The sequence below is a fragment of the Accipiter gentilis genome, chromosome 18 (genome assembly GCF_929443795.1).
Source record: "Accipiter gentilis chromosome 18, bAccGen1.1, whole genome shotgun sequence".
Lineage (NCBI taxonomy): Eukaryota > Metazoa > Chordata > Aves > Accipitriformes > Accipitridae > Astur > Astur gentilis.
In genome coordinates, this window is record NC_064897.1 from 16456517 (window position 1) to 16481612 (window position 25096).

General features: G+C 47.2%; 1 protein-coding gene across 6 annotated transcripts in view; it reads left to right on the top strand.

Moving 5' to 3' along the window:
* CACNA2D4 (calcium voltage-gated channel auxiliary subunit alpha2delta 4) overlaps nt 1-25096 on the top strand; it is a 133117-nt gene that overhangs the window by 45200 nt on the left and 62821 nt on the right. For all 6 annotated transcript variants that reach the window (XR_007508734.1, XR_007508733.1, XR_007508732.1 and 3 more), the window contains 9 exons: nt 2608-2679; nt 6859-6920; nt 7604-7671; nt 7807-7852; nt 9324-9421; nt 11426-11519; nt 12879-12974; nt 15137-15264; nt 18493-18573. Coding sequence is in view for 3 of the 6 variants with exons in the window: in XM_049822244.1 (XP_049678201.1) it covers nt 2608-2679; nt 6859-6920; nt 7604-7671; nt 7807-7852; nt 9324-9421; nt 11426-11519; nt 12879-12974; nt 15137-15264; nt 18493-18573 (745 nt within the window). In the remaining 3 variants the exon portion in view is untranslated. The remainder of the gene's footprint in view (nt 1-2607; nt 2680-6858; nt 6921-7603; nt 7672-7806; nt 7853-9323; nt 9422-11425; nt 11520-12878; nt 12975-15136; nt 15265-18492; nt 18574-25096) is intronic.

The following is a 25096-nucleotide window of genomic DNA, read 5'->3' on the forward strand; positions in this document are numbered from 1 at the left end:
GAGACTCTCAAGATACACCCACTGCAGCAGAAAGCTGCCAACATTTCAACACTCAGATTTGCAGCTATGGTATTAGATCAATGACAGACTTAACATCAGTTGCAGTATAATCTCAGCAACACTGATAAGCAGCAAATTCAGACTGGAAAAATATGCCCAAGTGCTAATGATGTGTAATACAGCCAGCTGCTAAAAAGAAATCTAGGGGAAGGAAGATGGCACTGTCTGGAAAATACCAACTGATGCACAATAGTGCTCTCTGCAGCTGGGCAGCAAGGAAGTTTGGGGTTACTTGTAAAGCAACACAGGGATATTCCCAGTGCAAGGGTGTCATGGTTTAACCCCAGCTGGCAACTAAGCCCCACACAGCCACTCGCTCACTTCCCCCTGTTGGGATGAGGGAGAGAATCAGAAGGATAAAAGTGAGAAAATTCATGGGTTGAGATAAAGACAGTTTAACAGGCAAAGCAAAAGCCGCGCACACAAGCAAAGCAAAACAAGGAATTCATTCCCCACTTCCCATGGGCAGGCAGTGTTCAGCCATCTCCAGGACAGCAGGGCTCCATCAGGCCTAACGGGGACTTGAGAAGACAAACGCCATCACTCCCAACGTCCCCCCCTTCCTTCTTCTTCCTCCAGCTTTCTATGCTGAGCATGACGTCCTGTGGTCTGGGGTATCCCTTGGGTCAGTCGGGGTCAGCTGTCCTGGCTGTGTCCCCTCCAACTCCTTGTGCCCCCCCAGCCTCCTCGCTGGTGGGGTGAGAAGCAGAAAAGGCCTTGGCTCTGTGTGAGCAGTAACGAAAACATCCCTGTGTTATCAACACTGTTTTCAGTGCAAATCCAAAAGATAGCCCCATACTAGCTACTGTGAAGAAAATTAACTCTAGCCCAGCCAAAACCAGCACAGAGCAGAAAAGGGAAGTGTCAAGAGATCTTCCCCAACAGTCTAGGAGCTGTCACCCAAACAGATTTTCTTCAGCCTTGACAGAACCACTGAAGAAGAAATTAGTCTGCAAAGATGTTGCAGCTGAGTGGCAAAACATCTATATGTTGTGAGACCCCTCAGGTAAACTGTATGTCTGTGTTGGTTTGAAACCACACAAGCAGATAAGGGAAAGGTGCCAGCAGCACCCATTACCGGTGATGGGAATGGCACAGACTCATAGCCCTGGAGCAGGAGAGTTTGCTGTTTGGGGTGTCAGGAATGAGTGCTTCAGCATGCACCAGACCACCCCTTTGTCTGAACTCTGCTACATGTTTTTCAAAGTGGAGGCCAGCTGTTGCCAGCAGTGTCCTGCCTGAAAAACGTTATGGGGGCTGCCAGACACCAGGACTGTAATTGATTTCTCAGTGCAGGAAAAACTACTGAGGAAAAAGCAGCAAGCCAGGATTCTGGCACCAACTTACAGCCACTGTCACCTGGGGGCTGGGCATAGGGCAAGTAGCCTGCCTGCAGGCTATCTGGAGCTGAGGAGATCCAAGGAGATCTCAGATATCCACTGAATTACTTCTCCACTGCCTTATGGGGCAACGAGAGACACCCGACATTCAAGAAGATATGGATGAAGCAGCACTATCTGAACTAAACCCAGAACCCATAGAAAATGCTGCAGGCTGTCAGACCAGAACAGAGAGTATGCCGTGGCTCTGGCAGGAGGTCAAGCACTCTTAGCCAAAAAGGAGTAATAGTACCAGTCAGTGTTTTGATTTCCAAGACATGGGCCTTGGGAAACACAAGCTTTATATTCTAGGTCTGTAAATAACCCACATCAAGCAGCCATAATAAACAGAACTGTGGCCCTGTAAAGCAAAGGCAGTTGAGACTGGCCAACATCTGAATGGAGGCCTGTCTCTGGCAGTAAGGAAGCAATTTGTGTGAATGAATAAGTTACTTCCCACCTTTTTTTCTATCCAGGCTGAAGCAATAGGTTGATAGCCTCTGGCAGGCTGGACAAAAAGTCAAAGCCTCTGCACTTGTGGAAAAATTCCCTGGCTCGCTCTTGCAAGAGGCTGGGAGTCACGGTGAAAATTACATTTTGCCTTTGAAACCTGGACTGAATAAAGTGGTCTTCTTGCTGCCTACTCTGCTATCATACAGTCTTGCTTTACTGTGTTAAACAGCTGCTTTGCTGCACCTCAGAAGTGGTGGTGAATACAGCCTATAATTTATAAATCAGTTTAAAACATGTCCAAGAGCTTTGGAATTGGTCTGGGGGAGTTAGTGGGTTTCTCGGGTGTCTCCTCTTCCAGGTTCTTAAAGCACCACGCTAATGACTTTCTGGCTGCCAGACAGTGAAGTCTGAAACTTGGACTGGCAATTTCATAGCTTCTAGATCCTTTCCTTTTGCTAAAAAGACATATCAACAAGATTTCAGCATAAGCCATTATTATTCTGTGTCACTTATCAGCCTGGCTGAACAAGGATCCTGACCACTGAGAACAGTTTCTCATTTTAAAAGAAGCAAGAAAGAGCGGGGGGGGGGGGGGGGGGGCAAACAAACAGTCACTCTTTTCTGCCAGTCCCTGTTCATTAATGACAAGTGGCTCTATCAGTTCCTGTTCTGCCCTGCCTGGAGACACTAATACTAATCTTGTTCACCTCTGCAGCTGAGAACTGCCATGATCAATGGAGAAACGGGCTACCTCTCTATGGATGTGAAGGTCCCTGTGGATAAAGGGGTAAGAAATTATTATAATTCAGGTCACACGAGAGAGGGGATGGGAAGTGGATGCTGAAGAACCACGAAGGATGTGGTTTTAATACTCAGCATTTCTGAGTGTGAGGATTTTATTGTTTCACCGCATATATAACACATGTGCTAAAGACATAAAATAGAGCATCGTTAGAAATGCTCTTTATACCTACTGACATTCTGCTCTTGCAAAGATATTGGAAATGCCTCGCAGCTCCCTACTTTGTCCAGGCAAAAGCAAAAAACATGTTGTTCATTGTTTATAGGGCTGTGAAATGAATTGGAAAGCTTCAAGAGTTTAGAATGGGGAAAGACTATGCTGAGCTGAGCTGACCTAGACAGAAAGAGGTTTGGAGGCTATTTTGCAACTCCCTTTCCCTACCCAAAAACACTCATGAAAACTTTGTCCCTCACTCTGTCAGAATGCCATTTCCTTTATCCAGGTCCAGGATTAAATTTCTATGCAAATATTTACAGACGTTTTATGAAAAGTCCTAGTGAAATGGAGACTTTTGAATGTTCCCTACCAGCTCTAATGTAGGGTTATACATCTTCCCTTGGAATCAGTGCAAAATTATCTTGTACATTTACGTTCACTCGTACTTTTTCATTCAGGTTGATTTAACTCTCCTGAAGACTTTGGCTTTCATCATTTCCTGTTAGGAAGTATTCCAGAGTCCTGCAAGTTACACTGCCCAGAAGTCTTCCATATTTCAGGAAAACTTTCCATCTTTTATAAAGAGCATTTTTTTCAGCGATTGAGCTGCCTGAACTGCTGCCCTGCTAAGCCACAGTCAGCACCAATTCCAATAAACTGACTGCTCACAGCCACTGCTGAAATGATGCCATTTCCTAATGAAGACACCCCTCCATTTCCTTTGAATGGTTGTACTCGTGGATCTTGTAACTAAATTGTCTTTCTATATCCTTGGTATTTGCAACTATCAACCTGTCAATTGCTTTGCCCTTCCTCTCTTGGGCATTGCCAACATCTGCATTTGAAATACTTGCACACTTTTCAGTCCAAGCAGTTCAGCAATTATTTTTGTTCCCTTTGTCTCTTGTATCATTTCTGGTACACAAGTACCAGGGCTTCACTGAATTATTTCAGTACTGTTTCCCTGTTGCTCTGTAGAGAGCATCTATTCTCTGCAATAGGATATTTCTGAACAGGGAGCCTCAAGTCTCCTTTCTGCTGTCCCTTCAATTTTCACCCCTTCCCACAGTTGCGCTGGAACAGCTACCTTGGTGTCCATGTTTCTTAGCTATTTTTTTCAGTTGCCATTTTTCCACATGAATCCCACTCCTTTTTGTCCAGTCTTTCTAATTTTTAGGGCTGTTGGGACTTTTTCTTAGTATGCAGAGAAATGTTGTTTTATTTTGTCTTACAGATCACTGTACATAAGGGCTCCTAAGACAGAGCCTGTTTGTTCATCTCATTAAATCTTTTTCCCTCGATGCCCTGTTGTTTACTGTTTCTTTTTGTTTACAGTACTGCAGCTGGTTCTCACTCCACATCTTATTTAAGCCCACTTTAACTGACTCTTTAGAATAAAATTTCATGAGAAGCTGTTTCAAGCGCTTTATATAAACCCAGATACATTGCATGTCCTTTATTCCCTTCATCCATTACCTTTGTTATTCTGCCAGAAAAGCAATCAGGGTTTTCCAGCAAGATCTATTCTTTATAGGTCTAGATTGCTTATTTTGCTAGCTTAACCTCTTCCTCTGTCTCTGTGCACCCTCAATAACATTTCGTCTGAGTCATCCAAGGATACCTTTTTAGTTCAGTATTTTAGGGACATCTTTCTGCTCCCCTACTCAGGGAAAAAAAGATAACAAGAAGTAGCCTTGGTAAAAGATATTACCTGTTTTATTCTGCAACTCTTCAAGTGTTATGAAGCATAATAGGAGACTGAAGCTGACTATGTGACAGTTTTACTATTATCAGAATACACACAGAACGAGGACCAGAAGTGAAACTTAGCAATTCCCACTTGTACTCTGCTAGCTGATGAAGCAGAGCAGCATTGAAACAAAGAAAGTGCTGACAGAGTCTTGAAACAAAGAGAATGAGGCAGTCAGATGGTGGAGAGAAGGGCTGACTGAAGGGGAAGAAATTATTCTGCCAGCCATGTAAACGTTGATTCCCCAGGTTGATCTCGAGAAGGTATTGAGAGTGGAGTGAGACAGAGAGGGAAAAACAAGGACCAAAGACAAGGGGCAGTTGTTAGACAGATCCAGTGGCAAAAATGCCTTCCCCTGCAGCTAGGGTACAAAAGGGCTGTGACTGTGAAAGCAGAAGAGCACGGACATGGGTACGAGCTGTGGCAAACCGCTGATAATGGCATTAGCTAGGACTAGCTGCCTAGTACAGTTACAATACCAAAACTGGAAACACATGTGTTCCCAGAGAGCAGGTGCTGGTAGTCAGCAGTCCTATCACTGTGCCAACACGCCCGTGTTCCTGTCTTCTCTGTTGCTCTGAGCTACATAGCAAAGTCCTGTCTGATCATCCTTAGCCCCTCTTGGCTCAAGGGTGCCTCTGCTTCTCTTCAGTCCCATGGATAAGCGGTGATATCTCCAGCTGTCTTGGGGAGGGCTGGCCACCCATCCCCAGCCCCTTGTCCAAGCAGAGGTTTGCCTTCCCTCCCATAAGGCGCAAGTGCCGAGTGCCTGTATGTGCAGAAGAGGGTCAGGTCAGGGGAACAAAGGATGAGCAGAACAAGCCCTGCTAAAGGAAAGAGTCTCAGAGTAGTGGTGCCCCAGGCCATTTTCTACTGCATCGTTTCCCCCAGGGGCAGGCCTACACCCTCAGGTCTCCTTCTTCCCCATGCCTCCCTGCCTCTGCCATCAGATCAGACTGGCAAGGAAAGGGAGGCTTAATATCTCTTGTACGTTCTCCACAGCCACCAAAACACCACTGTGCCATGTTCCTTGGGGGTATCAAAGCACTGTTGGAACATCTCGGCTCAGCAAAAGACTAGGACCCTGGTGTTCAGCAGTACACAATTGCCATGGGAGAGAGAGGGGAGGGAAGGGGTTGAGCCGTCTGCCACCTCCTCACCTAACAATAACCCCATCCCCGTCAGCCCATCTGCTGTGTGCACAAACTCTGGGCACACTGTGGAGCTGGCACCGGCTCGCTCTTTGTGCTTCGCTCCACTTCCACTGCTGCACAGCTTGAACAGGTTAGAGCAGGCACTACTTTCCCTGGGGAACACTGAGTTTTCTGTGTTCACTCCCTGTCTCCCACACACATCCTCTCACCTCGTTTTCAGACTGGGGCTGGGATTTTAAACATATTAGGGTTCATATACTGGCATAAGGGTTGGATAGAAACTTTCCAAAAACTTTTCTCCTTTGGAAAAGAGTTCCACTGAAATCAACACTTTTCTACAGGAAAAGGCCAGTCTGGCAAACAGCTGAAGTTCTGAAGCAGCTTTCAATAATCAAATGTCTTCAGTTGAAATGTCAGTCTGAAGAAAATATTTTCATGTGAATCAAAACAGCCTGGATTTGAATCAGCACTTTTTTTCAATTTGAAAATGTAATTTTTTTTTACTGATGTTTTTTAACAAAATTGGAATATGTTAATGTTTTGTCCCAGTTTGGCATGAAAGCAAATGTCAAGAATCTCAGCATTTCCCACAGGAGTGGGGAGACTTGGCCCTGGCTGCCCACCCACACAGTGGGTATGTTTGCCATCCCGCCTTTCCTCCGACCCCACCTCTCCTTCCTACTTGTCCTACTGAGCCCCCCTTCTGCTTGTGATGATGATGTGCAAAGCCATCAAGGTTGCTCTGTATAGCAAAAGAGCAGCAGGGCCCCAGTGCGCTGGCTGGGAGGGTGTGAGAGGGAGGGCAGCTTCCCCCCACCCCTTCCTGCAGCCTGTGCCGGAGCCCTAGAGCAAAGAAAGGTTTAACTGAAGCCCTAGATGGAAAGATAGAGTGGCTGCCTGGATCCTGAAAGTCACAAGTTGCTGAATATGCTGAATACTGCACATTCATCCCTGCCTCCAGCCAGCCCTGGCAGGGTGTGAAGTGTTGGTAATGATCAACTGTTCTTGCTTAGCCTTGGGGATGTATATCCCAGGTCCCTATCATCACTATGCTCTTGGTCCGTCAGATGGTCTCTCACTTTCTTATTCATGCTCTCATTCCAGAAACGAGTTCTCTTCCTCACCAATGATTATTTCTTCACGGATATCAGTGGCACACCCTTCAGGTGAGCAAGCACTCCCGTGACACCAATATGGTGTACCAGAAGTCTGCCATCAGGGACAGCAAATTGGTCCCTTCATAAAACTGGCTATGACTAAATGAGTAGAGCAGTGGGAATAACTGAATTCTTTGTTCCTATAGCCATTAAAATATTGTTTGGGGTCAACTCAAAAGGAATATTATGATTTATCTGAAGTTCAGAGTCCAAAATCTACACCTTAGGAGAAGCATGTTGTTTCATTTCAAAGAAATGACACATCTCCAATTTTCAGTTCCACTGAATATGTTATATATTCTGGTGTATGGCTCTAAACGAAACATTGTTATAAACTGAAAATTATAAAACATCACATAAGAAATCAAGCAACACTTTTTTTGTGATTTTTTCCCCAGCTGAAATGGTTTGAAATTGGCACAGATTTGAGAAATGTTATTGTTGACCTGAACCTACAACGTGGGCCAAAAAAATTGTCACCAAAAATGCCTTATAGCTCTACAGACAGGTTCCTTAGCCTCTTGTGCTGAAATTGGATCTCACTTAATCCTCTTTTGATGATGTTCTTTTCTTTAATAGCTGTGGAGGGAGTTAATGTCTTTAGGGGTTGTAATTGCAGGGAACGCAGTGTCATGTTTAGAGATTACACCTCTCCTTGCTGACAAGCCCTCTGTTTTCCTTCCTGCCTGCAGCCTGGGTGTTGTGCTGTCCAGGGGCCATGGGGAGTACATTTTGTTGGGAAACACTTCAGTGGAAGAAGGTAGGTTAAGCTGAAACAGCCACGCTGTCCTGAGGGACAAGGTAGCTACTCTGAACTTCACTGCTTCACTTCTTCACAGCCTGTATCTGCCTGCCTGCTACCTAACTGAATACTGTATGCATTATCTGGTTTCAGGTTTGCACGACTTGCTCCAGCCAGACTTGTCTTTAGCAAATGAATGGTAAGTGGAGGAAATCCTGTCAATGACACAGGACTTTGTCATGAGATTTTGGCAAAGCTCCCAGCAATTTGGCTTGAGTTCACCACCCTCCGTGGCCTAGAGAAAAAGCAGTGTTGTTCAGGGGCTGTACCTGCAAAGACCTGATTGTCTCCAGGCAATTCAGTTCTACCTCTCCCTTTGGGAGATCCCACCAAGGCCTGGCACATCCCTCTGCTAAGAAACATCTCCTGAAATTTATCCTCAGTCTTCTGTGTTCAGACTTATTTTGTTCCTTCTTGTGTTCCTCAGAATTGTGCTACAAAACCTACAGTATGTCAGTTCTGTCAGGAAATTTTGTTGCAAGGTTAGTGAGAGATTGAAATGCTTTTTTAAATCCTAGCTTATTTTTGGTTGGCATTCTTCTAAACTGAGCCTAGACCTAATTTCTAGTGAACATGGAAGTGATTTATGACCCCTATTTCAATAGCAAGCATAATTTATGGTTTTGCTTTGTTTGGATATGAAACAGGGTGAAGCATGGCACTTTCCATTTATTGCTGTGAGGTTTGGGATTTTCAAGAACCCAACATTCAGTTACACCCAGGCACATGAACCCAGCCTGTAACAAAGCCAAAATAACTACATTCAAGAAGCCCTGCAGCCCTTCACACCTCTCATTACACTGTCAAGTTTCACAGGCAGCGCATTTGAGACACAAGCAGTGACTTCTCCTTCTTCTACTCCTAACTTGGGGTGTCAGCTTACCACACTTTACATATTCATTTCTCTTAGACGTCTCTCATAAATCACTCCTTTCAGCCCCTTTATGAGTTGCAATTCTGTCTTATAACCCCTTCCTCTCTGTTGTCCTGACAATGAAGCAGTCAAAACTGGAAGCAGGATTAGAAGACTGGTTTCTTTTATAATACATTTGTAATACATTCTCCTGTTTCTCCCCAAACTGTGTCCTGAGTGAGGTTCCTGCATCCGTGTCCATTTGGGACAGCTTTTGTTGCCACCATATCATACTGCAAGCTCATTCCTTGTCTCACATTTTGTTTCACTGTGTCTTGGTTTATCTGCTCCCGATCCAGTTTTACTCATATTGCATGCAACCCTCTGCTTTTCAGGTCTCTCCATCACATTGTTATTGTTTACATAGACACAGGTACACATCTTAAACAACATATACAAATAACTGCTGGAAGGATTTGGGACTACTATGTCTCGTTGTGAGCTTATGCTGGAGAACAAAACAGCAGCCCTACTAAGCGCAGCAGTCAGATTAATTGGTGTTTGGTTTATTGGCAGGGTTTGACTTACAGCCACATTGTTAGATTTTGAGTGGGCACGGCATGCAGCAGCAGCAGCAAAATCTTTGCAGCCCAAGCTTTCTTGCTGAATGTTTGTTTTCAGTTATTATTTTCCAGGAGCATTTGCTTGATTGTGGTTTCTCTTTGCCCTTGCGGGCTTCTTCTCCCCTCCCCACCAGGATTTACTGCATCACCGACATTGATCCTGACCATCGGAAGCTCAGCCAGCTGGAGGCTGTGATCCGTTTCCTCACTGGAGAGGAACCTGACCTGGAATGTGAGTCCCAGGCACCAAAAGGGCCCTGCTGGGGTTTTCCTGTACCCATCACAGGGGAGAGGGGACTGTGACAAACTGATTGGTGTCAGACTGAGCTCCTGAGGCACCTGCTCACACAGGCAGGACTGAACTCAAGCCCAGCTTAATTCACATGTGGAAATGAGCTGAGGATCCACTTCCTTGTTTTCATCAGAGGATTTTTTTTTCCATCTCAAAGCTGTTGCAGAACTCAGCCTTTTTGAGGGTCTCAGCATAGGAAATACTGAAAAGTGAAAGGCTTGAATGGAGCTTGGTGGGGGCTGCACACCATGTCTAAGACAGACTGACCAGCTGGGCTAGAGGGGTTGATGGCAGGAGGAGCCAGGAAAGATGCTGTGACTGCTCTGCTCTCCAGGGCCCCAGCCAGCATCCTCCAAGGGGTGCATGGTGACATCTAGACAGATGGGTTCTTTCAGAGGAAGGATTATTAATTTTGTTTTCCAAACACAATTGGTAACTGATTTGGGAAAAACAATTGTTACAGCACTATTATCTTTCCTGCCCCCCCTGCTGCTCATCCCTTGCACCAGGTCCCATTCTCCAGGCAAGGTGTGGCCGGACAAGCAGCTGATACAGGACCACTGTGGAGTGGGATCTCTGTCGGGGGGCAGAGGTGGGCAGCTGTGCATGGGAACTCCCTACAGCAATTTAGCTTTAGGATGTCCTTCAGCCCACCTCACTCTACATGGCTTCAGCCCCCTTAGTTGTGCCAAGTACAAGCTTTTGCATGTAATGCTCTACCTGAGAGGCACGAACCTTTGGCACGAGGATGGGAATCTCTTAAAACTAAAACCAAATGTAATCCAATAATTGTTCCTCTCTTGCACAGTGTGAGCAGACCCCTCCTGGCTGTCTTTGGAGGAGGCTGAAAAGAGGAGATGTATGAGTTGAAGAGGCCAGGGAGGAGGAGGAAAGCTTCAGGAGAGCTGACTATGAGAAACATGCAGATTTGGAAGTGCTGTGGAGGAAAAAGAAATAGGATTTGGATACATCCTAGACATGTGGGGCCCGGGGAGGGAAAGATCTGCTGGTGAGCTCTGGTTTTGAGGTCTGAATGACAGCCAGGATGGAGAAATGGATTCTGACAACTGTGACAAATACAGGAGAAAAAGTTGGGAGAACTTGGGAGAAAATATTAGGGGAGACCTGGGACCTCAACCCAGTAAGTGGAGGCAGAAACACTGAAACAGGGGGAGGGGGGCTCCATCTAGAACAGCACTGAAAGGGACATATCTGCAATATGATAGCCATCAAATTCTCACAGGACGAAATGAACGTGGGCAGGGCAATACAGAAATGAAGCAGGTCAAATAAAGGGATCTTACAGTATGCCATTGAGCACATATCCAAACCTTCCTAAACACCTCTCAGTCCCAATCCATGCTGGACTAGACTGGTAGCCCAGACTGGCTTGAGCATCTGGGGGGGACCAGGACAGGACAGCAATTTGTGAGATTTACAGAAATGACAGAGAGGAAACAGAAGCCAATGAACACAAGGACAGAGTAGAAGCCATGAAGAAGTCACTAGGGGCTTTGAAGAAGCTTCTTGAGTGGAATGGGGTGTCTGGTGTCCTACGGGGCACCTAGAAGACAGATCAAAACAGGGATTTGAAGCAATGGTTGTGGACAGCCTGTTCAATCAAGGAGAAGGTCAGGCTGAAGGCCTGATGAATAACTTCATTTGAAAGCCTCTCATTTGCCCACACTTTCAAACCCAAAGTTTCAAACTCTTCCACTAAGTTTGCAGGGGAACCAGTCTGATGATCTCAGATGTAACATCTGTTCTTGTGCTCTCCATCATCCAGAGTGATAGGTCCTGTTCTCAGCCCTGCAGGGGGAAGCCTCTTTTTGTGACATGTTGCTTCACTGCCCTGGGCCAGGCAGATGTTCCATAATAAGGAACTCTTAAGACATCTCAGGAGAGACATATCTTTCACTCCTGATTATTGTTCTCTCTTCTTAGGTGATGAGGAGTTGGTCCAGGAAGTGCTGTTTGATGCAGTGGTCACTGCACCCATGGAGGCCTACTGGACAACACTAGCCCTCAATATGTCCATGTAAGTCTATGAGAAATAAATATGAGTAAAACACGACTGAAGATGCATTGCCAGATGCTATGGGCTTATGCAGTGCCTGAAACAGTCACAGATCCTTGCACAGAGTATAAGAAACTTTAGAAATAGCTAAAAAAGCTGATAGAAATAGCTCAATAGCTTTAGAAATAACTCAGAAAGTGTCTCTCAGGAGTGGACTCCAGCAGGTTGGACCTTCTCAGGGGACCCTTTAGTTTGGTGAGTTTGTATATCACTGGAGGACAGCAGTGATGCAGATATGTCACTGCAAGGGGTGTTCAGCACTAATTCTTTGCAGCACCTAACACAGATGCACTGCATTTGCCTCTGTAGTTGATAGAATTTGGTATCTCAGGGCACCTGAGACATTTCAGTTTAAAGTTATGAGTTATTTCTGCATGCATCAGTTATCCCTTTGAATGGCAGCAGTGTGGTTTGGCTTGACTTCGCGTATGACTCTAGCAGAAGTTCCATGCCAGGTGGCAAGGAATTTGCTCCCTTAGCATCAGCAAAGGAAAGGGATTTTGATCTTGTCTCTGTTGGTGATGCCTTCAGATTAAGCCTCAGGAAGGGGGTGAACAGGCTGGCTTCAGTGAATAACTTTCTACTTTATTATTTCCAGAGAGACACCTTTTGCTTGTAGTATCTAATAACATCACACAGATCTACTTTCAGTAGACAACATGCCACTTACTTACACAGATGCGTGGCCACGGGACTCCTGTCCCCATTTCAGTTACCAGTATCCTCACCACTAACAAGAGCTTGAGCCAATGGCAATCATGCTAGGACACCCAATTATCAGCACATCTTTAAACAGCTACACCAACACAATCCCCTCACTTTAAGGCCATGGCACTGCAGCAGGCTTTCCACCATGTAGCTGTTCCATCTGTGCCCTTGATACCTCCAGCAAGATGTACCCAAAACAATCTACTGCTTCAGAGTCAGTCTGCTAGCCTGCCCATCCCCTGTGTGCTTGAGACAACCATTCTCTCTCTGCAGTCCCTCTCCCTCACTTCAGCCTCATGTGGGCAACCTGGAGCAGGGCTAGCAAGAGGAGAGGAGCTTATGGTCTACTTAGAACTAAACTGAATGAGCAAACTTCAAAGGTGTGAATCTAGGCAAAGGTCTAAGCCTGCCAACTGTTAGCCAGTAACAATCTGTTGCCGTTAGCAGGTAGGAGCCAGTGTCACTCCTGGTGTAAACGGGTTATATTGCAAATGAACTTGGGACCACGTCTCCAGGTGTGGCTTCTAGTTTGAAAGGTCCTCACCCTGAGGCAGGGAGACGGCTGTTGTTCTGAGAACTGTTTGCTTCTGCTTGTGTATTTCTGTTCCACAGGGAGACTGAGGTGGGTGTCGAGATGGCATTTCTGGGCACTCGGGCTGGACTCATGAGGAGTGCCCTATACGTGGGCTCTGAAAAAATTTCCAACAGGTACGTCCCTCAACTGCACGAAGGGATTTCTCTCAGTGACTCTGAAAGGGCAGCACAAAATCACCAGCAGCCTTAGACATGTATTTGGGAAGACAGAAACAGAAAGGAAAGAAGCAACACCTTGGTGGCATGGGTGCTGATTTACAGAGTTAGGGTAGTAAGGATCCTTTGTCATCTTCTGGTCCTTTTGAGTTTTTCTTAAAATACTGTCCCAAAGTGCACTCTTTTCAATGAAAACCTTTAATCGTTCCCTGACTTCAGTCAGCTAACAGAGAAAATGTTCACAGTTACTATATATCCCCAGGACCATTTTGCAGTGCAGAGGCTCTGCACTCCAGTGCCCTGGTGACATTCCAGCTTGGCTAGGTTTGATCTTTCTGTCTCAATTCCTCTTCCAGGTTTATTCTGTTCTGCCTCTTACATTGCCCACATCACAGTAGTATCCCAGTGCCTTCCAGTGAGGCATTAAGTGATGTGAGTGGCATCTGTCATATATGATTCATTCTCTTGTCTTCTCCCTCAAGGCAAAAGTGTGTGTTCAGTGGAGGGTTTTGACGTGGAAAGGGTATAGTTTGCATTTTTGTTGCGTTTTGAATACACAGGCTGCTACATGCTGCTCTGAGAAAGGACAGGTCACAGAGGTTCACCAGCAGATGCAACAGAAGGGGACAGTGTGGGTGGTGGTCCTCAGCTTCTTGGCAGCTGTTTCTGTCTCCGAGTTCCCCAAACACAAGTCATAAGTTCAAGGCAGAGAGCTCAGCTGTGCCTGAAAGATGACACTCCGTCAGCCACACTCTTCATGTTTTTGAGGCAGTCTGGATAAGTCAAGAGTCGTCAGGCCCTGGTGACAAGGGAGACAACAACCTGTGCTACAGGAGGCCGATGTGATGATTCCCTACCCCAGACTGCTCATCAGGAGCATTGTCCAGTGCTTTTAAACAGCTGCAGTCACCACGCTGCAGTCACAGACACCGCCCCCCCCCCCCCCCCATCACACAAGGGGCACTTCTGGAATCCCCTGCAGGGAGGGAACCATATAAATGAATAATTATCATTACATCAAAATATACAGCAAAACGAGAGCCTGAAAACAAAGGGGATTTGTCAGGCAAGACGTAGGGACCCCCGGGGAGGCCAATGACCTGATTTTCACGAGGTGTCTCCTGAGCACCCACTGCCGGTCTTACCATGCCCTCAGGACGCTCCCTCTTGCCTTCAGGAGCACCGCTTTCCTCAAGTACTTAGGTCCCTGCATCTCGAGGAATCCAGTATTTAGCCACAGCAGCGTGACCTTCGGTTTTTTGGGTGGTTCGGCGGGGTTTGTTGGTTGGTTTTTTTTGTAGGAGACTGCCTAATTCCCTTTTCTCACCTGCTCCCCATTCTCCTGCGGTAATTAACGGCCCTCCACCGGGCACACGCCGCCGTAGCTTCCCTCGCCCACCCGCTCCCGGCCCTGCCCCTTGCACCTCACGGCGTAACCTGCCAGGCCTCCCGCCGGGCAGCCGGAGAAGGGCCGCGTCTTCCCGCCCGCCCTCCTCCCCTCCCTCCTCAGGCGCTGCGCCCCAGAGGCGGCGGGAAGCCGCGGCAGCCACCGCCCCGCCGCCGGCAGCACCCTGCCGGCCCCGCCGCCCCCCCTCGCCCGCCCCCGGGGCCGCCGGCGGCGGCGCCGAGGGCCTCGGCCGGGGCAACAGCGGCACCTGGCGGGCGGCCGGCGGAGACGCTGGCCCCGGAGCGGCGGGGAGCGGGGCGGGGGCCGGGGCGGCGGCGCCGCCACCGGGCCCCCGGGGCGCTGAGGGAGGGTGGCGGCGGTTGTGCCGCGGGCGAGGCCTGGCCCGGCTCCCGGTGGGAGCGCTCGCTGAGCCCGTCCCGGGGGTCGGTCGCTGACCCACACCTGCCGGAGGTGGTACCCGTGCTTCGGTAGCGAGGGGGGCCTCGCAAACGGCCCCGGCGTCCCCCGGGGCGAGGGGTGCTCCACGAGGAGCCTAGCGCTGGCACGTCTCGGCCCCCCGGGGGTCCCCGGGCTCCCTCTGCCGCAGGCGAAGCCCCAGGTGATGAGATGCAGGTGATGCGCCCAGCCCCAGGAGTCCCACCGCATTGCCCCGAGGAGGGCTACTGCCCCTCCACACCTTGTAAAAAGGCTGCCCTGGGTTTTCTCCCGGCAGGAAATTCTTGACACAGAAGGACAAGGAAAGTATCTTCACCATGGACCACTTCCCTCTGTGGTACCGCCGGGCAGCCGAGCATCCCCCCGGGAGCTTCATCTACAGCATTGTCTCAGAAGACGATTCAGGTAACCCCAGCCTGAACACCAGAGCAGAGGAGAGGGGAAGAGAAAGCTTTTCACATCTTGCATCCCGCACCATGCTCATCCCGGTCCCTTTATCGCTGCCTCCTGCCTAATGGGAAGTGCTGAGACCTGGTCTCTAGGCATTATTGTTACACCAGTGTAGAGGCAGAGGGGTCATGGCCAAGATGCTGCACACAGGAGAAAGACAAAGCTACAAGCTATGGGGAAGGCAGTCAGGGCTGCATAACATAAGGTTGCAGAGGAGGCAAAGGACACATGGGAATGCAGGACCTGGGTGGACCGAAGGACTTAGGGAGGCAGGGGGGGTGGGGAACCACAAGGTAATTGTGGGGCTGGAGAATACGTGAACCACGAAAAAGGGAAGGGAAAGGTATCACAGAAAGAATTAGACACGTAGGTGTGACCAGGCCTGGGAGGGAACATCATCAGGACAAACTGGATGAAAGTAACAGCTAGGACTGATGAGGGATCATCAGGCACTCAGTCAGGAAGTCTAAGTTTAGAGGGTGTCATTTTTTTCCATCACCGCTTCCCATAACAGGAAAGGATGGGTTTGTTATGGAAGATGGTAGAGGAAAAGGGAGCGTATTTCCATAGCTTCCTCTTGGTGAGGGTGTCTCGTTGGTCTCCTGTCCCATCATACTACTAGACTATGGCACCTCTTGCCCCAGCTAGGGAGCTCAAACACGAGACGTAAGCAAGAAGTGGCTTTTCAGGGTCTCTTGCTTAGGGTGTTGGTTCCTGTGAGTTTGCAGGGCCAGCCAGGACCACCTCAAAGGCTGGAAGAGAGCAGAAGAGCCTAGAAAGAAAAAAATCAAAACAAAATACTCATGTGAGACTCCTACACAGAAGGCAGAAATCCCCTCTGTGCTTCTCCCCGGCCCCTAGCACTCCATCTCTGTCACAGAGCTCAGCGCTCTAGCTGTTAAAGCTTTTTGTGGTGCAGTGGTGGGAGGCTGGTGGGTGGGAAAGCAAGTAGCAAAGAGGAGAAAACCAGACTGGGAGGCAAGAGATGAACCGGGATGTAAAGGGAGAGAAGTGGAAAGAGAAAATACTTGAAACCTTCCACAAAAGCCTCTCTCTGCCCAGCACCCTTACATCTCACTTAAAAGGCAAGTGTGGAGAGAGGGGGAGGCATAGCAGGAGGGACCTTTTACTCCCCTGACGGCATTCGCTCTTTGAAATAGAGCGTGGGTTAGAAAACCAGGCAGTGACAACTTGTGGGGCTTCCTAGGGCAGCCATTACCCAGGCCACAGTAGTCAATGCTGTCTTGAACATTGGGGTAGTGGCTTGATGTGACTTTTTTAGAAGTCACAGGTAGTTTTGCATGCATAAAGAGAGAAGACAAGCAGCTGCCACTGTTTTTTGTATTATATGGCTGCTGGTCAGAAGCTTCAATCAAGTCCAGGACCTCATTCACCTGGAAACCCTACAGACACATTGTAAGAAGTAGTACCTGGCCCTGAAGACCTTATGCTCTAAACTGTAAGGGAGATGAGCAGCTGGGCTTAGAGAGACTGTGATCTGTGAGATCACACAGTATGCCTGTGAAGAGCCAGAAAGTAATCCTCAGTGCATCTGAGCCACAGTGCTTCACTGTCAGAGCAGAGTCCAGGCCCTTCCTTGACATCTGATGAAGCAGGGATGCCCCACCTTTTTGGCCAGAGCAGACTACCCAGTTTCTTATTAAATTCTTGATGATTAGACACTGAAGTCCCCCCTTCATGCTTTCCACATGACCCAGTACATGCCCACTCTGTGACAAGGGGTTTTCATGGCAGATGTACTTGTCATCACATAAGAGAGAAGACCCTGAAGACCTCCCTGTTGGGGAAGAAACCAGCAGGGAATGGCTGCAGGTCATCAGAATAATTAATCCAGGGCACCTCCTTCCAGTGTCCAAAAGTCTCAGAGAGAAGACAACAGCAGGGAAAGCTCTGCAAGTCAAGTAGAACTGTTCTTGCAGCCCAGAACTCTCTGAGGTTTTTTGGTTTGTCTCTTTTTTTCTAGGGTTGCTAAGTGTATCTTGCTTATTTGTCTCATCCTAGGGAGAGCAAGAAATTTGGGGTTCACCATAAAAGCCGGATTAGACTCAAGGCATCTGAGCATAAGTTGTCTGGGTATTTGTTTCACAAGGTCTTTACTATTTCTGGCATCCTTGAGCAAGTTAATCTGGCTTCAGTCCAAAAAAAAATGAGTCAGAGACTCCAGGCTAAACTGTGGTAGACACAGAATCATGCTCAGGACACACTGGGTACCAACAAGAATGATGAAGGCAGAAATGGAAAGCAGTAAGAAATGCTGGAGCTCTTGGGAAGGAAAGAATCCCTGACCCATCTGTCTGAGCAAGAGATTTCCATACAGCACGCGAGGAGAGAATCAGTTGCAGGCTAAATCGATCATGCTGACCTTCAAACTGTCCCCTGGCAGTTCCAAAAGAGGTGCCCCAGCTGAAGCTAATCTAATCGCTTTAAAAAAACCACAGAAATGGAATCTGTCACATGGAGAATTACAGTCTGAAACAACTGCACTAACAAAGAGAGGGGAGGTGGGGTTCAGTTGCTTAAACCTATATAGCCATGCTATTTTAAACGCCCTGTGGGAGCTGAGATCTGCACGGGGCTGGCAGATGTGACACAGGACCTACAGGATGCTTAAAGCAGCAGCAAAAGGATAATCGGGAGACCCTGGGGCGTAACAGAGTTTATGCAGCAAGGTCCCAGAAGACTTTGTTTCTAAAATGGAGTGCACCCTGGAAGTGCTGTGTCTGTCTCTCCAGTTTGTAGTGCTGGTCTGGCTTGGGTAACAGACTTAGGCGTAAGTCTGGCCTTTGCTGTGCAAGAGTCGGTGTCCTGCTTCTCCTCTGTCTACAGAGTTTAGCTGGTGCATGGAGCAGAGCAGCTTTCTGGCTTAAGCAAAGCTCTACATGCCCAAAATGGGGGAGGCCAGTCCTTTACATTTTATGCTGAGTATGCTACTTTTATCATGGGCCATTATCTGGAAGAAAAAAAAAAATAATCTACTAGTAACCCCTTAGTTTGCTTATGTGTCTTGAAAGATGCAGTCCTCCAAACTCTTGAATGTTTCAGGGTTGCGGCTTATGTACACACTGACCTGGATGTGAAAGTGTATGAGCAAGCTGCTCCTGCTGCGTTTTACTCCTCTCTGGTGGTAAGCTAACCAACCCTGCTGTAATTGTGTCTTGACAGAGGGAGGTGGCCTACCAAAAGTGGTGACAGTGAGCACGGCTGTGGCTGTATCTGTGGATGGGAAGATGGGTATTGCTGCAGGTAGGACATTCTGGTTTCTCTTTTTATCTTGAATGAAATGGTTGCATCTTGTATTGAGAGTGGGAGCTTAGAGCTGCTAGCTTGTCATTCAAGGGAAATGACGGGAGCCACAATAGCTTGTGATGTTGAAAACTAGGCTAAGCAGAATATTAGGACAGGTACTGAATGGCTGATAGGCTTTTGAAAGGGAAACTGGCTGTTTGAATGAGAGCTTCCCATCTTCAATGCTGGTGAATTTGTGGATGGAGACTATTTCTCTGGAGCATGAGTAGGTTGAGAAGCCCAGGCAGGTTTTAAACTGTTTGCAGGAGACACTTACGGTTTTGGAAGAACAGAACATTCATGCATCTCCATCATTATCTCAGGTGAAAAATAACTTTTGCTGGTGGGATAGGCTTGTTGCTAGATTTCCAAATCAGACATATAGATTGCCAAACTTACCTTTGTATCTGAGCTTTAAACCGCTTTCGGCAGACCTTCACTAGATTCTGCGTCTACTTTTGGAAAATTCGTAAAGCACTTTATTTCCAACAGAACCCCAAAGCTTTTGAAGCTTTACCATTTTCTGCAGCAATTGCTTCAGCCTTTATGGAAGTACAGTAAACTCAGAAGAGAAACAGAGCAGCCATTTAACGAAACAAAGCAACTTCAATCAATAATGCTGCCATCATATCGAGTTTAAATTCTCTGTGTAGGAGTATTGGGGTAAGAGAAGATGTAGCTCAGTGGAATTTTTTTTTAGACCTGGAAGCATTGACTAAGGGAAAAGATTGATGGAACAGGTAATGGAGTAATTATCACCAGAAACATGCCAAGTTGCAAAGCTGCTTGTGAAAGAATGGTTAGTGTTAATGGAGTCCTGTATGGTGGAAGGAATGACTGAGTAGAATAGATACCAAACAATGCCTTTGTTACAGGAGTATCCAGTAGAAAGAAGGCCATATAACAGTTACCTTCAGATCAGAGAGTCAGCCATTGCTTTTGCCTAGGCTGGGTAGGATACCATGAATGGTTTTCAATACTACTACTCAGTAAAACTATGGCAGTTTAACTTCATCTGATGAAGCGTTCCTTAATTTCCAAGCTTTTAGTAAGTCCCAGTTGAGCATGGTACTATTTAATTATCTTCTGGGCATTGAGAAAGTACTTACAAGCTGAAGGGGGGTGTGTTATGAAATAGCACTTTTCACTAATATACCACCATTTCAAGTCCAAAGCCAGAAAATTATTATGAAGTCTGTCCAGAGACCACTGTGAAATAGAGATGGTTTCAGTAAAGTTCATGTTAAGTAAGTGCTTGGGTCATAGAAACTGCTCTCGAAACTGATACTAGCTGGCATTGTTATGAATATACCCAGCAGAGAATGAAATAGCATCGAAAGTGTACCCAGGGTCTCTGTGCAGCACTGGAGCATTTTTCTAAGCATGAATTTGGGAGGAGGAAAAACGTTTTTTTTAAAAAAAAGATTGTTGTCATGTTTCTTTTCCTTCCCTTTCCCATTCTGTGAGTTAGAGCAGAGGCACACAAGCAGTTCATCTGGCACTCAGCATAAATACAAGAAAGGAAACTTCTGGGTGGAAGAGCTGGAGCAAGAAAAAGTGGCAGGAAGATCTGCCCCTGACAGAGCCATTTCTCTGCTGTCAGCAGCGCTTTTCACAACCCCTGTGGAGATTTCCACGCCCTCAGTTATGCTGAATGCTGAATTGACTGTCAGTGTGGACACGCTGTGAAGGGGCAGGATCCTCTGCAGAGGGAAGAGGAGGGTGGAGAAAGCAGCAGAGGATAGGGAAAGAAATCATGTTAAAACAATAACAATAAGGTAAAAAGTCTGTCATTTGTGGAAATGATACAGAACAAACCAGTTTCCTCACTGGTAACCGCAGAAGTTGAGACACAGAAATGAATACTCAATTGCTTTTGTTCCTTAAAGGTACCACAGTCCCTGTCACTAGCCTGCACGTTGGGTGACCTGACCAAAAGCATCTTCTGCTTACTTCCACACATGGTACATACTGCTGGGTGTTCTTCATTCCCCATTTCTTATGCGTTGATGAAAACTACCCATATTTCATCCAAAGTATGGGCTGCACGACAGCACTGAGGGAAATAATTTCTCCCAAAGAGTCCGAAGTCCTTCAGGCCCTCAGCTGTAGCCCCCATTGACTTCAATGGGAGTGCAAGGGTTTGCCAAGGTATGTCCCATGTGCTGGCTTGAGCATAAGTTTACACTATCTTTTGGGGGGGGGTCAGGGAGCAAAAAGGTACTATGTCTGCATTACCATTTGCTTTTTTTCCAGTAGTGACTAGGTTCATCATCTAAATCTTTCATAGCAGTAGTAATTTAAAAAAAAAAAAAAAAAGGGGGGGGGGGGGGGGATAATTGTGGTCACACTACCTGTTGCAATACTATTTGATCTTGAGGATAGCAGCTTTGAGAGTAAGGATGTAGGTCTCTCTTCATCTCCCCTCACACTAATTTAATCATCCTGAGTGGCTAGGACCTGATTCTAGGGGACTTCACCCCACAGCAGAGGCTGCAGCACAAATGATGCTGGGCAGTGCTGCAATACCATCCTGGGTACTGGAGAGAGGTGAAGGAAGGGGAGTGAGTGGAGAGACAGCAAGAGGCAATCCAAGCAGAATGGGATGCAGACTGTTGTTATTATTGTTGTTATTCTGATGGCATCAGCCCTCAGTGGGATTGATACCATGTTCGTTTAGAGTTAAGTTACTACCAGATGTTTGGTACCCAGCACTGGTTCCCAGAAAGCCAAATATCTGGGTAGACTTGTAGTTTCTGCATAAATGCAGTCACAGTTCTGTAAAAGGGGAACAACAGAGACTTTTTAAGTGCCCCTATAAAAGTGCATGTGGTATGAACCGGCCTGTCATTCTGCCACTGATCGTTACTGTCACTTGTTTGACTTGATGGTGCTTGGGGGGGATTTGTAAGCGCTCTGAAATGTTCGCTATGCATGCAGTGAAAAATTAAGCTCTAGGATTTACAGCCATGCCTGTGGGAAGGGAGCACCCCGAGTGCACCCATGGAGAGGACGCGAATGACAGGGAGCATTGGGCCCCTTTTCTTCTGGCAGCTGAATGGCAGTCCCCAGCCAAGGCAGAGAAAGGCAAACTGGTAAAATCAAATGTCCAGGAACATGACACAGGCCTGGATGCTGTCAGGGAGTGAGGGAGCAGTCAGCTGGGATTAGAGAGCAGCCAGGCTGGAGGGCTGAGGGCAGGGATGAAGCCTCCTTCAATGGCCTCCTTCCTCCCATTTCAGTCTGGCTTAGCTCAGTAGGGAATCCCAGAATGGGTTTGGGGGCAGTCCGAGATGCTCCTCTCACTGTTAGATATGCTGCTCCATACAAGGACAGGTGGGGAGGTAGCCAAATTCAAGAGGGAAAAGTGGTGTCCTCTGCCCTGGCCTACCCGCTCCCCTTCTCACCCATCCCTCTCCTTCCCCCGTAGGCCAAGCCCCTGTACCTGGGGCACAAGGGGGACACGCAAAGGGTTCAAGGTACCCGCAGGCCTCTCAGAGGACATGGTGGAGCCAAGGCAAGGTCCACTTGTGCAAGCTGAATTGGTGTGGTCTCCTTGGTGGGAAGCCACACAGGCAGACCTACCCCTGGCTTGGCTATATCTGTTTCTTTGAATTAATAATATCTACCTGCTATATTGTGCTTTGGCAGTTCAAAGCACTATGCAAACATTAAGTAATGCCTGGATGATTAATTATAATTAATTAGAAGGCAGCTATTCTCCTGGGATGTCAGTCCAGTACCTTTCACGCACACTAACTTTGTTGGAAATGAAAAATAAGGAATTGTGATGGCACTCTCCCCAAGCCAAGTCCTGCCCCAGATAGCACTGTCATCTGCTCCCTCCCGTGAGTCAGTAGCCTGGGGCTTTCTGGTCCTCAGGGTGTGCACAGCAGAAATCACATGTAGTTGCTGACAGAAGCTTTTAGTGATTTAAAGCCCCAGTGAAACTGCTGGAATCTGTGCAGGAGTTTAGCTGTCACTTCAGGCTGTATATGACGTCTCTTTCATTGCCTGACCTTCTCGCTGTTCAAGTTATGTGGTTGTCAGTTGGCTGCCAGTCCCAATAGGGGCAGGTAGGGGTTTCTTCCCATTATGTTCCTTGCCATGGTTGTCGTGTCTCGGGGATGGGAGACAGCTGATACCAACAAAGCATGAGGCATTCACAGGCTCCATGGTGCCCAATAAAACAAATCCAAATGGGCACTTGGGAGATGCAGGTTTATTTTATATGATACCTCTCTTCTCTGTTTATATTCAGAGTTACTGTTAGTTCTTATCTGCAGTGATTGGACCACAGTGAAATTGTTATCCCATGATGACAACAGTATATACAGATGTATTTGGGGAGAGTCCTAGGCAAGCTTAGAAAAGGGTGAGAGAAGAGAAATAGCGTCTCTATTTTACAGAGAGGGTTTTGGGACACTGAGTTAAGGCCAGTATTTTCAGAAGAGCACTGTACTCACAGCAGGAGCAGATTTTCAAAAAAGCTTAGATTTTTTTTCAAAAGTATTTGAAATCAAACAGTCTGAAAAATAGATAACGGGAAGTAATTTTGCCATTATACCGCTGGTTAAAATACAGCCTCTATCAGTCTGACGGAAGCTCTCCGTTTGAAAAGCAATTACAGGCCAGCTCAATGTCTCTCCATCCTCTTCCTTGGTCCCCAATTTTGGCTACCTGCTGACTGTTACCAGTGAGCAAAGAGAGGATATGCAGGTGGATTTCTCAGCAGTTCTGTTGCTGTGGCATCTTTTCATACTAATCTACACACAATTCTGTACTCCTACAGTTTTGTTGCTTGGGTGGATAAGACATTTTAACCTCCTCTCTAAAAAGTGACAGTTGCACCTGTAGAAGCTGCTAAAATGCATGGAAATAAGCTACAATAGCATAAGCACCTTTTACATGGGAATAACTGCATTCAAGCTGGAGAATTAAAATTATTTCACTAGACTGGCTCGGGAACCAGTATAACATTACCCATACAAAACCTGAGAGCAGCTGATCTCTTGAATGTGTGCTGCAGTATTCAGAATGAATGCTGCCCCTCTTTTATTGCTGGAGGTTGTGCGAACATTGTCCCAGTGCAGGACTTCTGTGAGGTCCCAAGGCATGACCCGGGTGCCTTTATGGAAATCACGGTCTTCCCTGCATCCAGTGGTAGCACGGGTAGAAAGAAGGAAGAATCAACTAATTTTCAACCCATCACCTGCTACGGCTGGTTTCTGCCTGATGCCATTCCCTCCTGGCAATCCCTGAAGCCCAAGCAGTTTCTCAGGCATCCCTTTGATCTGACAAAAAGAGAGACATCTGAAGGGGCCATGCCTTGGAGCTCAGTCATAAAAAGTGTTAGGGGCACTCAGTAAGGCAGAAATGCTAATGATTTTAGTACTAACAGGAGCCATGCCTTCTCTACCTCTAAGGACATCTTTCTGGAGGCTGTTCAGTAAGTAAACATTTGGGTGGCCTAAAGGTTGAGCCAATACTCCACAGGCCAGGGTATCAACGTTACACAGTGGTGGTGTGCCAAAACCAGTGTCTTTTCCACCCACGACAACCTTTCATCTGTCCCTCTGCCTGCCTGGCATCCATTGCATTCTACTTTACATTCTGAGTCTTGGGGGAGAGACCTGTAAGTAAAAAGGCTGCTTTTTGGGGTGTTTCTGGGGCAGACACAAACTGTTCTGAGCCAGACAAAAGCGAGGTGGTTGCCTTATTTTGCACTGGCTCTGATCTTACAAACTCTGCCTTTCCCCAAGATTTGGTATCAGTGCTGGGGCCACATGGTTCCCTGTTCAGAGCTGGTTATCCTCCAGCCAGGTCACTGAACAGGCAGAAAGAGCAAGCATCTGCCTGCAGAACTCCATATAGATGTCTCCATGCATAGACAGTAACTGGTGACAAGGGGGTCAAATAAGTTTATTTTATCCTCAAAAGAATGCTAAAAATAGGTATATAAGACATCTTACATAGCATTCTGCCCACTCTGGCTGGACATCAGCAATTTCCTTTTCTTCCAAGGTGTATCTGCTCTCTGTGTAGGCTGTAAGAACTTCAGCACAGGGATCGTGCCTCCTCCCTGTGTGTGTGGACATTACCTATTGCCTTGGGGATGAGCCTTTGGCTGGGGGAAAAGCAAAGACAATAGCCAATTCTGTAGAATAAACATTTCCTTGTAGCATCAGCTGAGTGCCAGAGTTTGCACGCTGCACCACTTACCAGGAGAAAAACATTAAGTGAAGCAGCCCACATTTCCTCAGCCCATGTGGGCGTTGCTTCGCCCAGCACAGAGCCCCCAATATGGGTGGGTGCCTGTGCCCACACTCTGCCCTCACCAGCTGTTTCAGGGTATTTTCTCAATGGGATACCACAACAACTTGTGAGCAATAGGATTTCTCTTCTCGGGTCTGGTCAGGCATCTCTGGGACATCCCCAGTCCTGGAGCCTGTTCCAGGCTGGAGCTCCAGCCCAGGAGCCT